The sequence below is a fragment of the Puma concolor genome, chromosome B4 (assembly GCF_028749965.1).
Source record: "Puma concolor isolate L17-30 chromosome B4, mPumCon1.1.hap2, whole genome shotgun sequence".
In the NCBI taxonomy this organism is placed as follows: domain Eukaryota; kingdom Metazoa; phylum Chordata; class Mammalia; order Carnivora; family Felidae; genus Puma; species Puma concolor.
In genome coordinates, this window is record NC_141673.1 from 54624116 (window position 1) to 54640622 (window position 16507).

Genomic DNA, 16507 nt, shown 5'->3' on the forward strand with positions numbered 1-16507 from the left:
AAATGCAAAATTCTCAGGAACCAGATGCTGTTTTTTTTTTCTTTGTGGAGAAACTGGGAGTCCTACTTACCTCCAGTCAAGCTTTCTCACCCGGTTCTCCCTCTAGAGGGAGACATAGTCCAGCTTTTATACCGATTGCCGCCCTCTCATCCTTTACTGTCTCCTTTCCTGCAGGACCGCAGTTCGCTCTTCGCAGCAGCCGCGGCTGCTAACAGAACAGGCTATTGGCAGGGACCGGAGGGAGGCCACGCCGCCGGGTTCTGCCATCCCACTTTAATGCCTAATTCAACCTGCGGTGTCGGGACCTCTTCTCTCTCCGCGTGGTCCTTGCACCATCCAAGGAGGCCCTCACTCCGTACTCTCAGGACAGCCAGGCTGGTTGGAATAAGGGGTCTGGGTGGACCCAGGGGGTCCTGCCCTTTACGGTGACTTTCTGAAAGACACCACCGGTGTCTCGACAGTACAGCGCCTGGGGTGACAGGCGGGGAGCGGGTTTCGGTTACTAAACCGCTTACTTTTTTTCCGCCTGGTCATCCGGATTTGTTTCCTGGGCCCCCTCCCCCGCCCCTCCTCTCTTCCCTCCCGCCTTTAGCGAAGTGACACGGGCAACACCTGCTCGCTCGTGTTCGATGTTGGAAGTCGCACCTTGTCGGTGGTGACGCCGGCCGCGTGCTGGGGGCAGGGGACAGCGGCGGATTTGCCTTCCTTCCAGCCCACGATGCCCAGGGGGGCAGCGGCGGGGCTGCGTGGGGCTCTGCCCGCAGCACTTCGAGGCGGGATTGAGGGGCTGCAGCTGGCCAGGAGTTGCTGCTAAGTGGCCTGGGCGCAAAGCGTCCGAGAGAGAGGGCACCAGCTGGGACCTGTGTGCTAAGAGCGGGAACAAGGGGCAGCTGATCCGAGGAGGCCGGCGTCTTGAGGGCCGAGGACCGCCGAGCGCAGAGCCGCTCTTTGCTGCCCCGAGCCTCGCCGGCAACTCCTCCGCGCTGGAGACCTGGGACCCGCGAGAGCCAGGGAACGGGAGTAGCCTGCCTGCTCTCCTGAAGGTGAATCGTTCCTCCAATTGCCTTTCCCTCGAGAGCCAAAGGGAGGGCGGGAGAGAGGGACGGAGGATGTGTGAGTGTGTGTGTCTGTGAGAGGGAGAGGCGACGCGAGGCGAGAGGAAAAGTCTACTCGGCGTCGAGAGCAAACGGATCAGAGATGGAATAAGAGCTACTCGCTGCAAGACCGCCTCGATTCTCGCATTCGGGGGAGCCTAGCGCACCCCACGCACCCGCTGAGGACCGCGGGCGACCGCGGGCGCTGGCCAGGGCTGCGGGGCTCGGGCTTTTGCCTCAGTAAACACGTCTTTTGATTACTTTGACACCGCGGAAGAGAGAGCCGGGAAGAGAGGCGAGGTTCACGCGCGCCACCTTGCACCCGCTTTCAGGGGGACTCCAGTGTGGATGTCAAGAGATTCCTGAGCCCTCTTTGCCATCGCAGGAGGAAACACGCGCGCGCACACACGCGCGCTCAGGGCCACCCTCACACGCCCTCCACGAGCACACCCCACACCAGACGTGGGTTCCCTATGCCCCTGAACGGCGACGGCGGATTGGCATCTTGGAAGCGATGCAAGAGCGATAAGGCTGGCGCGGGCCCGCGGAAGCTGCAGGAGCGTCGCTAGGTGTTGCCGCCACCAGGAAGCCGGGCTGCAGGTAGGTGCGAGCCGCGTCTCCCGCCTCCCCTCCCCGCCGGCGCCGGGGAGCGGGCGGCAGCTGGAGGACCCGGGGGGTCGCGGGCCGTAGGGGGCCCGCCCCGGGACGGCGAGGGGTGAGAGCAGGTGCGGGCCGGGCGCCCGGCACCTCCCTCGCGGGCGGTCAGGGTAGGGGCGGGGGTGGAGGGACGCCGAGAGGGCTCAGAGCACACGAAGGAGGCTCGGGGAGCGGTGCCCTCCCTCTCTCCTCTGCCCCATTTCTCTTAACACAGCGAGCGGCCCGGCCGAGGGTTGCAGTGGGTTTGATGCCATTCCTCACACAAGCCCATCCCGCCTGGTAACCATTTTGGACTCTTCGTAAGGAGTTGGGGGTCGCGTTCAAGGGAGGATCGGTGGGACGTGTCGGGTCGCCTTTCTGAAATCCCCACTTTCCGTCCACTTCTGATTAGTTAATTCTCGGGCCTGTCTGCAGAGGGTGGGCGTTTCGATGAGGCTATTGATTTTCCCACCTCTAACTCTTTTCATAAAGAATCATCTTGATAAGTTCTGGAGCCTCGCGTGTTTTAAAGATATTCTTAGATTTGGGAACGGACACTTCATGACTGAATGAAGCAAAGCTTCGGTAAAGGATTCTACAGGACAGCTTTAGGGAAAGGATCGTTTCACCAACAGCGTTCAGAAAAAAAAAAAAGAACAGCTTCAAGAAACGGTTTTTTAAAATACTTTTCTTTCCTGATAGGTGCCTCCCCAAATCTTGTTAATGGTACATGGCTTTTCTGCCCTGCTGCTTTGCTGTCCCTTCCCCCTTCTGTTCCAAAAGGCCGGGTTCCTACTAAGAGGTGTTTTCTTTAGGCTACTGATCTGCACTTGTCAGTGGGGAACGTGTTATTTCCAGAAACTGCCTTTGCAAAGGAAAGTTTGATATTCGTCGCCCTATTTCTCCTAGAACTGCAGTCTGAGCTATCTCGTCTCTACTTGAAAAGGACGAACTGTAGGCGCTCGCTGAGCCCTCGGGTAGACGCGTCGCTTTTCTACTCAGTATTCCACTTCCTGACCAAGTGTTAAAACAATTGCCTGAAGGGTTTGGAATCAAATGTGTACTTACTGTAGTGGCTAGCTAGCCTCTCTTCCCCTCGTGCTGGTTGACTTTGACTTGTGGCAATAAGAAAAGAAAATATCTTCCTTTTGTGAGTGTAAATCCCCTCTTGAATTGTGCAAAAATCATTCTTGGAAAAAACAACAACAACAACAACAACAACAACAACAACAACAACAACAACAACAAACAAACCCTATATGCAATCTTAACTCTGAAAAGTACCCCGAAGCAGTTAGTGTGTAAGGGTCCTTCACTCAGGACAGGATGAATTTCAATGACTATTGACTGGATGGTAATTATCTGGTTCCTGTCTTCCCAACTAGATTGTTGGAGACATCAATAATCAGACTGTTATCAATTAACACTTTAAAACTGCTCTATTAGGCAATGTAAGTTAAGACAAATGAGTAATTAAGATTTCTGTGTAAAGTGCTAAATGGCAATAACTACCAAAGGAGATTAAAAACACTTCTAAAACCTTAAAAAAACAAAGCATTAAGATTCCTTGTATTTACTCCAGCCTTTCCATGTTTGCACATGTGTTCTCAAGACTGGTTGAACCTTTTACAATTTCAGAATTGGTACCTAACCTCCTTAAAATTCATCAGACATTCATATTTCTCTTTGCCTACTTTATCTGTTTTGGATCTCATCTTGAGTCAATTGTTTGCATGCTGACTTTTTTAGAGTCCTAATTTTTTAAAGCCATCAGTAGTCATTGAGAGGCCATCAGTAACCACACTGGAGCTTATTTGATTATTTTCTTAATTTTCAGTGAAAAGATTGGGTTACATTTGTAGATGTGATGCTATGGGAGCAGTGTCACTACCGATGGAACACTTAGACACCGGTGACTTAAGAGGAAGAGCACAGTTTCAGTGTGGCATTTTTTGGGACTAAAATCTTGATTCTTTTCTTGCCTTTAATAAAATTGTGTAGTTGAGGATACTTGAACTTACACATTAGGCATAGTGCCATGCTGATACCTCTTAAAGAAGAACCAAAAACCTCGATGTAAAGCAAACACCTATGATGCTACAAGTTGTGCCAAAGGGGAATCTAAGGTTTCTGAGTATATGTGCTTTTGAATCTGAAAAATGTTAGCTGTTTTAACCAAGAATGAAGATTCATTGAAACGCCCATGGATCTTTGTCAAAAAAGATACATATTGCTTAGACACTGCATTATAGTATTTACTAACCACCAAGTTATAAAATGTGATGACACAGCTGTAAAATGATCTGTTTTTAGACATGGCCACTTTACCTTTTTAAAAATTTATAAAGTGATGAAACTTAGGGGGTGATAAATGATTTTCTAAAAATTATTTTATATATTATCAGAAATTTTAGTGGTCCTGGATCCAGTATCTCCATTATAGTATTTAATGATGATTCTTTTACAAGGTGTTTTTGGATATTGGTATGTTGAAAGTGCATTTTAGGGTTGATTTATCACTAATTGCAGCTATGGATTAACCTATACACATAGGGTGAGATGTGCCTTTCCAGCATTTTCCAGGCATCATCATGGGTTGTAGTAAAAGGTATTGTTAGGTTCTGCCCTAAGTTCAGCTGTGGCTCCAAACTGATGACCATTTGCTTCTCTGATGTATTCCCCAAACTAGGAATGTTCCAAAGTGTCATCAGTTACCTCTAATAGATTTGAGAAGATGAAACAACCAGAGTGCAAACAGTTCAGTGTGCTTGCTTTTACTTCTCCAGTGTTTTATTAGGGATGCCTCATTAAGTCGTATTATTCTGCAGCTGTTTTGTTCATTGAAGATTCAAGTAAAAATAAGGAACTTTACTGTGCAATGCAGTTTTGTTTTCTTGGTGAAAAACACTAAGTTGAAGTAAAATAAGCATCTAACATAGTCCCCTTTGATCTATGCCTGACATTTACACATGTAATTCATCAACTTGTCATTAGTAGGGCTCCATCAAAACAAAGAGAAGAAATGCATTAACACCGGCTGCTGCTGGGTATGAAGGCCAAACTAACTGAATCAACTTCCTATCTGGTTCCCATGCTTGCACAGTATTTGACATATATCTCTCTTACAAACCATTGTTTTTTTTTTTTTTTAATGATACATAATGTGGTATATTAGCCATTTTGTTCCAAAATTCTTTGGTTAACTTTATTCTAAACTACTCGGAGAACTATACCACTATACCATTGGAAGAATAGGAATAATTTCACAAGGGGGTTATCATAAGTCTTTTTAGAGAAAAGTTTTGTTTTAGATCTGGTTTGCTTAGATCTGGAGCATAGTGTGATACAGGGGAGATGGAAAGGTGGGCCCCGTTCATTTTTTGTTTTTTAGTTGTCATCGACCACTGATTTATTTGGTCATTTTTGGAAAATCTGATTCTATTCGTTTGGCACAGTGATTCACGTGTCCTTGTCAATGAAATATAGCAAGCAATTCTTATTTTCTTATTTTTAACAGAAATTTAAGAAGTGTGGTTAGACTTGTTGGAATGTGAAGAAAAGTAGTATTTAAATATATTTCTCTGTATTATCTATGTAATCTTTATATCTCTGTATGTCCATATACATATATGTGTATTCATTTAATGGCACCCATGTATTATACTGGTTTTGTGTTAAAGAGGAAAGAATGACTTTTTAAAAAGCCTACATTTTTAGGTACATAGTTTTTCACTATTTTACATGATTTGACCTGCAGTGTAACTGCATCCATGGTTTTACAAGGTCATTTATAATTGAGTTTTACTATTTGGACCACTGTTGCATGTAGTATGTTTTTCTCTTTAGTTTTTCTTTTGGAGGCACTTTTATTTGTTAGGTTACAAATGTTTTTAGTTTTTCTTTTGGAGATATTTTTGTTAGGTTACAAATGCAAAAAAAAAACAACAAAAACAGCTTTGTCCTTTACGTAGAGTTGCTTGGGTTGTGTTTATTGAGCCTATGACTGGGAATTTCAACACATTTAAAACACTTATGTTTGTATGTGATCTTTCTTAACTATGCACCTCCACAGTTAAAACAAACCATGCGTTACATTGGAGCATGCTACTCTGGTTTACACATGGTATCTACAAATTTTCTAGAAACATATTGATTCCACATTTGTTCGATTTCCAAAACCCACCCACTTCCCAATGTGTGTACCACATGTATATGTTGGATTTCATCCTATGTTGCGATGATAGGCAAGCTAGTAACTGGAATCCGTGAAATTCTGGCCTATTTTGCCAATTTATCGATACTGCCTTTGGAAAATAGAAGACTTTCAGGTCACTTTTGTGATTCAGATGAAAACAATATGTAAGCTATAAGGAGAATATTCTATTTTATTCACAGCGATCCATATGAATGAGGTATGAGCTATAACTAAGGAATCAGTGTGTACATGCTTATAATAAAGCCCTTTTAATCACTTCCTTCAATTTCCTAGATTATTCCATAGGTGCTGTAATTTTGTGATTTCCTCTGAATGGCCAATTAGCAAAGGTATAGCTCCCTTTCCCTGTGCTATGTAGGCATAGCACAAACATACTAATTTAATTCAATTTATATTTATATTGTTTTATACAGTAAATTTTTGAAATTATTCACAGAGTATTTTGGTTAATGGGACAGTGTTGCATTCTGAGCAATTATGGTGGTGGGGCTGAATTTAGTACTTTGGCAAAATGGGGACAAGCCGACAAGTGTCTTGCTTTTTTGTCTCTGTGGGCTATGTAAAACTAACTCTTGACATAAAGCTGGGCAGTGCACAGTAGCTTTTAATGAATGCAAGGTTTGTTTCACTAAATATTTTTGTTTCTTTTTTGTTTTTTTTTTTTTTTGCTGTTATGAACTAGTCGCTGTATATTTGCATGCATGTGAATGTGAATGGGCAACTGTGTTGACCTTTAAAGGTCATGCAAAAATTTTAAACCTTTCAATTTACAGAGTTAATTGCTATGGCCTCCTGTTGCTGCATATAGAGCTTTCTGCTGAGTTTAATAATAGAGAATAACACTTTGGTTTTCTGTGGTGGATTATGCAGCTTCTATAAGGAAATTTATGAAGGTATCTGTAGTAGGCACTATGATGGAAGATTTTTGGAAAAGTGCATTTGTGCTTTGCAGTTAAAGTTTTCAAGTCCTAATGGCCTGGGCTATGAGGATACAAATACTTTCTGGTACAAAAAAGCTGATCTTTCACAATTATTACCTATAGGTAAGAAGCTGCGCCATGGTTTTATTTGATTTTGGATCAGCATTTCTGTTTTTTAACCTCCTTCTTTGAGATTCCAATGAGAATTGTATTTAAATATTGGAGGAACTAAATATGCTTGCTCTCTTAGGGAAAAGCCTATGAGGAAAAGTAGGTTGGGTTAGTTGTCCCTGTTTTTTTTTTTCCTGTCTTCATGTTGTTTGTCATTATGGATCACACTAAACAAAAGCAGGCAACTGAAAAAGGCTTATGTGGTCATAGGAATCTTACTAACAAAGCTTCAACCTAGTAATAGAACACAGAGATTTTTGTTAGAATACATTATTCTGGAGGGCAGGCTTTCCACAGCTCTAAAATTTGGTCTCCTTGAACGGTGGGGCTTTGTGTACCAATGCAGTGAATTTGTGACTACTCAAATAAGTCGAGAATTCAGAAATGGCCAATGCAGATCATTTGAGGAAAGCAACATACACCCTTATATTTCTTATTTGTATTAGTTTATGGGTAATTCCAAAGGTATTTAAGGTGGGAGAAACTGGTTATTGTTACCATTTCCTTCTTAGTTTAGTTTTACCTTGCTCTAGATGTATGGTGAAAAGCATACTCACATTTGTTGGTGCTGAAGAGTTTGGTAAATTCTTTCTTAGAATGGCCATCAGACATGTGAGTAGCAGTGACCTGGTCTTGCTTTTGTTTGTATTTTCTACAGAAAGGTGAGTCAAATTAGTTATTGTACAGTATACAAAGAGAAAGGAGGTGGAAGATCCACATTTCTTCAGTCAGGCAATCCAAAAACAAAGAGGAGAGTGAAAGGGCGTTGAAATCTCATACTCCATAAAACAGGCCCCATTTGGGGCAGCTTTAAGTTGAAGGAAAATTTCTAACAATTTTATTTTAGGTTTAGTTCTTGAAATACTGTATCACAGTAGTTTTCTGCTAAGATGCATGTACTTTATTGCAAGCTCTTTTTAGATTGATTGTTGGTATGTTTATAAATATACCAGAATTTGGTCAAAATTTAGACTTTGCTATTTGAAGATACATTTGCTCATCATATCGTTTGTTGAGTGGCTAAAATTCATTGGCTTGCATTTTGGTTAGCGGCTAAATTTTGAAAATGACTATTATAAAACCAGTGTAGGGCAGTGGTGAGAGCTCTGGAGATGCTTTTGTAGCCCTCCCATTAAATAACCCATAACCACAAGAAAATCACTTCATTTCTCTGTGCCTCAGTTTCTTAGGAATGTATTTTTTTGACCAAGTTTTCAAGACAATTAAAAATGGAAATTTTTTTCTTGTGTACAGATCTAATAAACATCATGGTTTTGGAGATACATACAATAGTATTATAGGACATATCTTTTAGTTAGGAAGTCAGACATCTAGCGCTTAATTCCTGGCACGCCAGTAAATGTTCCATAAATGCTTTTCGATAAGTGATCTGTGACAGTTGTCCAACTTTATAAGACTGGGATGATGATGATGATGGTGATTATGATGATGACCCAAGATTCTAGATGTGGGTACATAGAATTGAATCAGATGAAATCTCATAATTCAGTGTAGCCATTTTGCCTAGTTTACATGACATTGTTTTGTTGCAAAACAAGTTGTGATAGGTCACTAGGCTTAGGCTTGTTAACATGTCTTCTCTCTACTGCTGGTTTTTGTAGTCACTGAAATAGAAAGGTTTGTTTGATGAACCCAAATAGAGTTAGGCTAGCAAATCAATCTTCATATACTTGTTGGCAATTAAAGGCATTCATTCAAAATCTGTGTATGAATTTTTGAGAATTTATCATTCTTGGGAAAGTTCTTTCATTTATTCAGTAAGTATTTATTGAGCATGCTATAGGTGCTTGAGGTATGTCAGTAAACAAAGACAAAGGTACTTGCCCTCATAGAATTTACCACTTCTTTTTTTTTTAATGTTTGTGTTTATTTTTGAGAGAGAGAGACTGCGATTGGTAGAGGGGCAGAAAAAGTTTCAAGGAATCTGAAGGGGTCTCTGTGCTGACAGCAGTGAGCCAGGTGTGGGGCTCAAACTCAGGAGGTCATGACCTGAGTTAAGTTGGACCCTCAACCAACTGAGCCACCCAGGTGCCCAGTTTGCCATTTCAGTATATACAAGTTTTGAAATGAATCTGGAAGAATGATTCAACAATGGATTTTGCTGTGGCTGCTCTTGCTATTAATTCTTGTTTATGACTAAGATTCACAGTTTTGAAAAGAAATAGTTAAAATAGCTAAAATGTCAGAATTGGAATGAATTATGTAGAAAAAAATCATAGTATTAATTTAAGGTGAGGTACTGTGTAATTCAGTGGATTGATTCCAGATCAAAAGGTTTCTGATCCAACTGAAGGTGATATAAGCCATAGCCCCTTTTCCTGAATTACACATATGAAAGAATAAATTCAAATAGGTTGAATGACTTGAGATCAATAAAGGGGTCAAAAATTCAAAAGCCAATAGGGGTCAGGCTGGGAATGTGAATGAGTGAAGCAGACCAAATGGAAGGTAACAAATTGCAAGTGACACGCAACCTCAGCTATAGTGTTGGGGAGACCCTAGGGAGTGTAGGAGGTTCTGGTCAACATCTAAGTGAGACAGCTGAGTCTTTGCCCCGTGCTGGAATGTGGGTCTGGTGTTGCCAGATTTTCTGATTTGTGGAAGAGAATTAGGTGGTTAGAGTTTTTTAATGTGAAAGTTCCAGATTTATGAATGTTGGGAATGGATTCAAATTTGAACTGTTGTGTGGGCCAACAGACATATCTGCAGGCCATATGCAGGCTAAGGGGCATGAATGTGCCACTGTTGACAGATGGAGGTGTGGGGACAGCTAGTTAGGAAGATATGCATGTGCCTGCCCTTCTGTCATCTCTACCCATAATCCCCCAACCCCCTGGCATTTGGAGCCAGGGTGGTTTCCAGTTTAGGACTCAGCTGGAGGAGCTGAATGATAATGAGGAGTGGGTCATTCTAACCTCTGCATTTAGTGTTCTTTCTTCTTATTGACTCATTGTACACTTGATGCTGAGCTCACCTTAAAGTTGGTGGTATCTTGGAGGGCTTAAGGGATGTGCTGGAAATGCAGAAGTTTAAATCTATGCCCAATATTTGGAATGGGCTGTATGGTTCTGTAATGCCTTATTCCTTTAGATCAGTGCTTGTTAAACTTGTATTTGCACACAAATCATGTGGGGGAAATTTGCCAAAATGGAGGTTCTGGGGGGGGGGCTGAGATTTTTAACAAGCTCCCGGGTGAAGCTATTGCTGTTGGCCCATGGACTACACTTTAAGCTTCAAGTCTTTAGAGAGCTTTTTCACCACTGAATTTCATTCCCTGCGTGTAAGAATCTGGGGAGGTCTCCCACTCTTACCTCTCTGACAGGTTTCTCCCCATAGTGAGTAGCCTAAACCTGGCCACTGACTCAAAACCCTTGCCTCAAAGGCTTTCAAATCTGAGTGTAGAATTTATAAGTGTTTGCTTTATTTACTAGTTTTCTATTTAGAGGATATATTTTATCCCAAAGAGTAGATCAGAAACTGTCTGCTTTTCACATACTAATGCAAGTTTGGTTTACATCTTATAGTTTGAAGAAGTAAATGTATTTATTTCATAACTACAGCATCACGTTATACATGGCTGTATTCTAGCATATAAGGTCAATTTTAGCTCTCCAAATCATTGTTTTTTGGAATTTCAACAGCAGTTGCTTCCTCTTAGGGCTTAAATGTCAAAATTTTGGCCACAATGTCTAGATTTTTGTTCTACTTGAGTGGTCATTATGAGTAGGTGAGAAGAGGGATTTAAAAATGATGGTTTTGTGTGTTTACTGGGCTTACCACTTTTAACTGAATCTCTTTTTTGTTTTTGCTCTGCTTGACCCTAAATACCTTTCCAGAAGAGGTCTCTTTAGGATTGAAGACATAGTAACTTACTATTTAGGGAGTTTGACTCCTTCATATATTACTAATTTTTCCCCCCTAAAACCATTTTACTAATGCCAGAAGGTATCATAGCTCAGGTGTGTGACTATTCTACAGAAGTCTGACCTGGGTCTCATGTCACAGGTTCAGTTCACTGGGTAGACTATTTTGTTGTCAGTTTTATCAATGCCCTGGGAATTCTTAAGTTTCCTTATGCTGGTATATTAATTATAAACTGAGATTAGATTTCAATATATCAGTCTGAGGGAGAGAAGCAATCTGTTTTCTTGCAAGTTGTATGATTTATATAGTTTACAATAATAATGCTATTATTTCTTACTCAATTTCTTTTAAGGGCTTAGGAGTTTCTATTATATAGAATATCTTTGCTTATAGGTGAGTAATCATGTGAATTTTATTGAGTCTGTTAGACTGTAAGCTCTGTGAGGCAAAACCATGTATATCATGTTTCTGTTGATTCTCAGTGCTTAGCGTAATGTGTAGCACATAATAGGTACTTAATACATTTAATGGGAAGAAGATTAATAGTTCATATTGATAGACTGTCTTTTTGTAAGTTTCTTCAATGGGTGAGAAGTATTCTGTGAAGAATTGTCTTTTATCCTGTCTAATTGAGTGCATGTGAGAGAGAAAGGAGAGGGAGAGTCATTTATTTTGACCTATACTTTCCATCTCTAACATGAAAGATATTTTAGCCCTCAAAAAATACATACATTTTAGGCAAATCATAAAGGACAAAAACATGCTGATAGATAATTCCATTCTTTCCACAATTTATTATAACCTGGAGGTTTAGAGATTACGTATGCTTGTGATTCTACTGTTGTATAAATTAAATAATATTTGTCAATGTCAAATTTAAATGTTAATCACATATGGAGTATATTTTGATTGCTCTTGTCAGTGACTTGACTCATCATTCATTAGGGAACTTAAAGCCATTTATTCTTATCTACACAATTACCATTTTTATAATTTATCATGAACCAGATTTACTTTTTTCACCTTCAGGAACACTATTAACTGTGATACCATTGTTCTTGGCTTCAGTGATATTGAAAATTATTGGTATTCTAATTTTAAATGCTATTTAGTATGGATAGTATGCATTCAAATATTTATTGATTTTTATTTTAGTCCTTCTGTGTTAAATAAACTTTCAAATGCTTGCTGCCATGGAGAATTTCACAAAATTAAAACTCTTCCACTATATTTAATTATTAAGGAAACCTTTATATATTATAAAACCAAAAAAGGTCAACTTATTGGATTACTGCAAAATTTAATTTGAATTTTTTGCATTGCTTTTATTTTAAAAAATTGCACTAAACTGCATATATTAGCATATACTTATGTACATACCTACACACATATAAACTATATACTTAAAAAGTTTCTCAGAACCCTTAAGTGTGATGTTTTTACTCTTGCAAGTATTTTTGGAACTCTTAAATGAGTCAAAAGACAGGCTTTAAGTTGAATGGATCTGGTTTTTCCCTGTATTGTCCCTAAACATTCATACTTGTGTAATTAATATACAACCTCTAAGGTTATGGAGCTAGTGCTACTCTGGAACTTACTGAAAAATAGATCTATTCCTTTTCCCCACCCCAATCCCAAATAAGAGATGAGTGAAAAATTTAGGTACTGTATAGTACTGAAAAATTTTCAAAATCAGTAAGTAGAATTAAAATCGAGCTTATTGTACTTTGGTGAATTTTGCTGTGGGGCAAAGTCCATGTTAAACAGTTGACTCTTGCACAACACGGGTTTGAAATGTGTGGGTCCACTTATACGTTTTTTGTTTTGTTTTGTTTTGTTTTGTTTTGATAAATACAGTATAGTACTATAAATGCTTTTCCCTATGATTTTCTTGATAATATTTTTTCTCTAGCTTTATTCTAAGAGTAGAGTATATAATATAACATGGAAAATATGCGTTAATTGACTGTTTATGTTACAGGTAAGACTTCTGGTCATGGTCAATAGTAGTTAAGTTTTTGGGGGAGTCAGAAGATAGACACAGATTTTTCATCTGTGCCAGGAGTTGGCACACTTAATTCCCCTGTTAAGTCCAGCCGTACTTCTAGGAAGGGTAGGTGAGCTATGGTTTTCCTTGCCTTGTATCTTCTCCTGGCAGCTGATTACATTCAATCTTCAAGGTGGATTTAAGAGTTCGTGGTTAATGTTTCACTTTGTATTTTGTGAAGTCTGCTTCAAGTTGACTGTGTAGATGGTATGGCGGACTGGAGTGAGATGAAAGAAAGAAGCAGATTGATTAACTGGCAATCAGAGATTGAGAAGGTGGTAGGGTTAGTTAGCATTTTGTGGGCTATGAAGGAGAAGAATTAGGTAGGGGCCCAGATGACACAAAAGGGAGAAAATAGAGGTCAGAAGGGAAGTTTGTTCTGCCTAGCATTTTTATACAAATAAAAGAGGAAACCCTTGACCTTTGGGGGGGGGGGAAGAGAGAGAGAGAGAGAGAAGAAGAAGAAGAAGAAGTAGTAGTAGTAGTAGTAGTAGTAGTAGTAGTAGTAGTTAGACAAAGAATAAATGCAACCATTGTTATTCTTGGGTAGCAAAGAGGTAAAATGGCATTGAACTGAAATAAGACCATAGAGGAGAGAAAAATGGTAGTGCCAAACCAAATTTTCCTCTTGGTCTTGGAAAAACTCTATCAGGAATATGAAATTTCTGTCAAGGCTTTTTATCAAATTAAAAATCAGAAAGAATGGGTCTAATGCTGACCCTGCCACCAGTTAGTTGTCAACTTCTAAAAACAGTTAATATGTATTTATCGGTTTTCTTGTTGGTAAATGAAATGGTTAGGTTTAATGATTACTTAACTTCCTCCAAGCTCTATAAGTCAATGATGACCATAGGTCATCCTTTTATGCTTTTGTTTTGTCACATGAATACATCTTAGATGCTGTCCTATCTGCTTCTTTCCTACACTGGAATTCTTGAGGACAAGGAATGTGTCTTATTCTTCACCTTGTACTACCCACACCTAACCTAGAACACATTCAGGCATTTAGTGAGGCATTAATAATAATTTTATTAATTGAGATTTAATTTTTTATTATAAAATTCTGAATTATTTTCATCTTTCATTTCTGTAATAAACAACAAATTTCCAGAGGCATAAGTGACTACATTTGCATCGTTAGTGCTATATTGCTTTATAAAACTCTTTCATGCATGTGATTTCATTTGATTTTGTAAAGTGAGTTAGGGATGAGTGCTATCCTTAATTTTAGGTGAGGACACTGACAGAGTGGCAAAAATGATACAGCCAGTGGGTGCCAAGAGTCTGGTTTGAATTCAAGGCTTAGGTGTTGGGAACAATTTTCCATGGGTCTCTCAAGATGCTAACTTCTCATAATACCTTTTTAAGGATGTTTAAGAAGTGAATAGGCTTGGAAGGTAATGGCAGATTTACTCAATGTCCAACATAATAAATACAGTGTTTCCCTCTAGAGCAAAGGGTAGATCTCTTTGCAGTCCATTATTTGTCCAATATTTGGGTTCCTTAAGTTTGGGGCTCCACAAATCAATGTGTGTGCAGCATCCACATGGGCAGCCTTGCATCACACCTGAGATATTTGGGGGCAAAGGAAACCAATTCAAATGTGATGTTCATGCTGCTTTGCTGTGTGTGAGAAATAGCCCTCTGTCTCTGACTCAGGAGTCTTAGGTCTTTTTCCAGCATCCATAAAATATGGTAGACTAACTTGTAAGCTTACAAGGAGGGTAAAAATCTCAGACCTTTCACAGTTCTTGACAGTATATCTTTCTGTCACATCAAAGGAAATCCTTTTCTTTGCTCAGTTTATGTCTACTTTTGTAGCTACTGTAAGTAAAACTGTAGCAAAAATGAGTGATCTATTATACTGCCAGGATTTTAGTACTTCTCTACTGGGGTCCCTCTTGAAGCCCACCCTTCTCTTGTAATTAGATTCTTTGGTGGCAGCATAGAAGATAATTTCCATGGAGGGTAGAGGCTAGGAAGCCGGGAAACCAACTAGAGACCTATTTCAGTGATTGTGATTTCAGTGATTGTGGAAACTGGCAAGAGTTTGAAGAAAAGAGTTGGAATAAAGGAGGAAAAGAAGACATAAATTAGAGGTAGAACCAACTGGTCTTGGAGACTGAATGTGTGGGACAGGGAGAGAAAAGAGACCAGAATAGATTCTAGCTTAGGTGATGCATGCTGTTTGTACAGTAAGATCTTGTACAGTAAGATCTGTACAGAGCCAACTGTAGTCTTTATAGATGAAGATAATTGGTTTAATTTTAAGCATTTGGAGTTTGAGGCATCCTTGGGATACTCAAAAGAAAATCCAAATACTTGTAAATTTGGGTCTGGTGTTGAGGACAGAATTATGGTTTAGACCTAGAGGTTTGGGAGGTCACTAGTGTACATGTAACTGTTGAAACTTTCTAACCGGATGAGGTCTCCCAGAAGAGTGCTTAAAAATCACCAAGAGGAGAGTCCTGGAGAACACTAGATATAAGAGAATCGTAGCTTTTTTTTTTTTTTTTTTTTTTAATGTCAGCAGGAAGAGCCACCCTTCTCTCCATTGTTTTCTCTCAGGGATTTTGCTCAGCTTACAGTAAGTAAACCTCATACATCATGGAATCTACCTTTCCTGCAGTGACCTGCTGCCTAGAGAAGAATAGAGAGTAATGGAGGAAAGTGGGGAGCATGTCCAGAGCCGCCTGTTTCCATTTTGGCTCTGCTACCCCCTGAGTATCGTTGTGTACTGACTGGTTCCCTGCATTGCTGTCATGGACAAGAATGATGGGAGGGGACAAAGACATCTCCCCTGTGGTCATTACTTGCTGTAGAGATCTATAGACATTTTTAACATTTAAAACCTGAGCATTTACAATGTACCAGCCATGTGCCAAACACTTTACATGAATTATCTCACTTAATTCACACAGAAATTCCAGAGGAAAGAACTGCAGTTATCCCTGTTTTATAAATAAGTGGCTTGACCAAGGCCACACAGATTGTAAGAAGAAATGAGTCTTGAAACACACAGCCTGCCTTCAGAGCTGAGTTTTTAATCATACAACACACATCTCAATCATACTTGTTGGAAAATGAAACTTATTTTGCTTAATGTGGTGCTGGTCAGAGAATTGTCTTGGTTCAAATGATTTATATTTAGACCTCCTAAGTAGATTCTATTCCTTTAGGTTTAGAGTTGTATCATTAAAATTACACTAACATGCATAGCATTCTTTGAATATGCCTCAAATATCCCATAAGTAACTTTCTATGATTCCCTAATTTCATTTGATGAAAAACTTTAAGTAATGAAATACAGTACTGGTGTTCAAGAAAAATTGAAAAATTCATTTATATACTCAAATATTTATTCTTTTGAATTGAAAAACATCCCCCCAAACTCCACCTCTTAAAGAAATGTGAGGTAAAGTATGTCTTTTTCTGGAATTTATATTTTGAGAGAGAGGGCGAGAGTGCACATGTGAGTGGGGGAGGGGCAGAGAGGGAGGAAGAAAGCGAATCTCAAGCAGGCTCCATGCTGTCAGCG

General features: G+C 39.9%; 1 protein-coding gene across 3 annotated transcripts in view; it reads left to right on the top strand.

The window, feature by feature from the left end:
* The first annotated feature begins 200 nt into the window (after positions 1–200).
* TAFA2 (TAFA chemokine like family member 2) overlaps positions 201–16507 on the top strand; it is a 491182-nt gene continuing 474875 nt past the window's right edge. The window contains exon 1 of one of the 3 annotated variants that reach the window (XM_086712931.1): positions 201–1694. Coding sequence is in view for 1 of the 3 variants with exons in the window: in XM_086712930.1 (XP_086569056.1) it covers positions 1999–2030 (32 nt within the window). In the remaining 2 variants the exon portion in view is untranslated. Of the gene's footprint in view, positions 1695–1927; positions 2031–16507 lie in introns of those variants that run through there. The other 2 variants (XR_015253523.1, XM_086712930.1) reach the window with 2 other exon arrangements.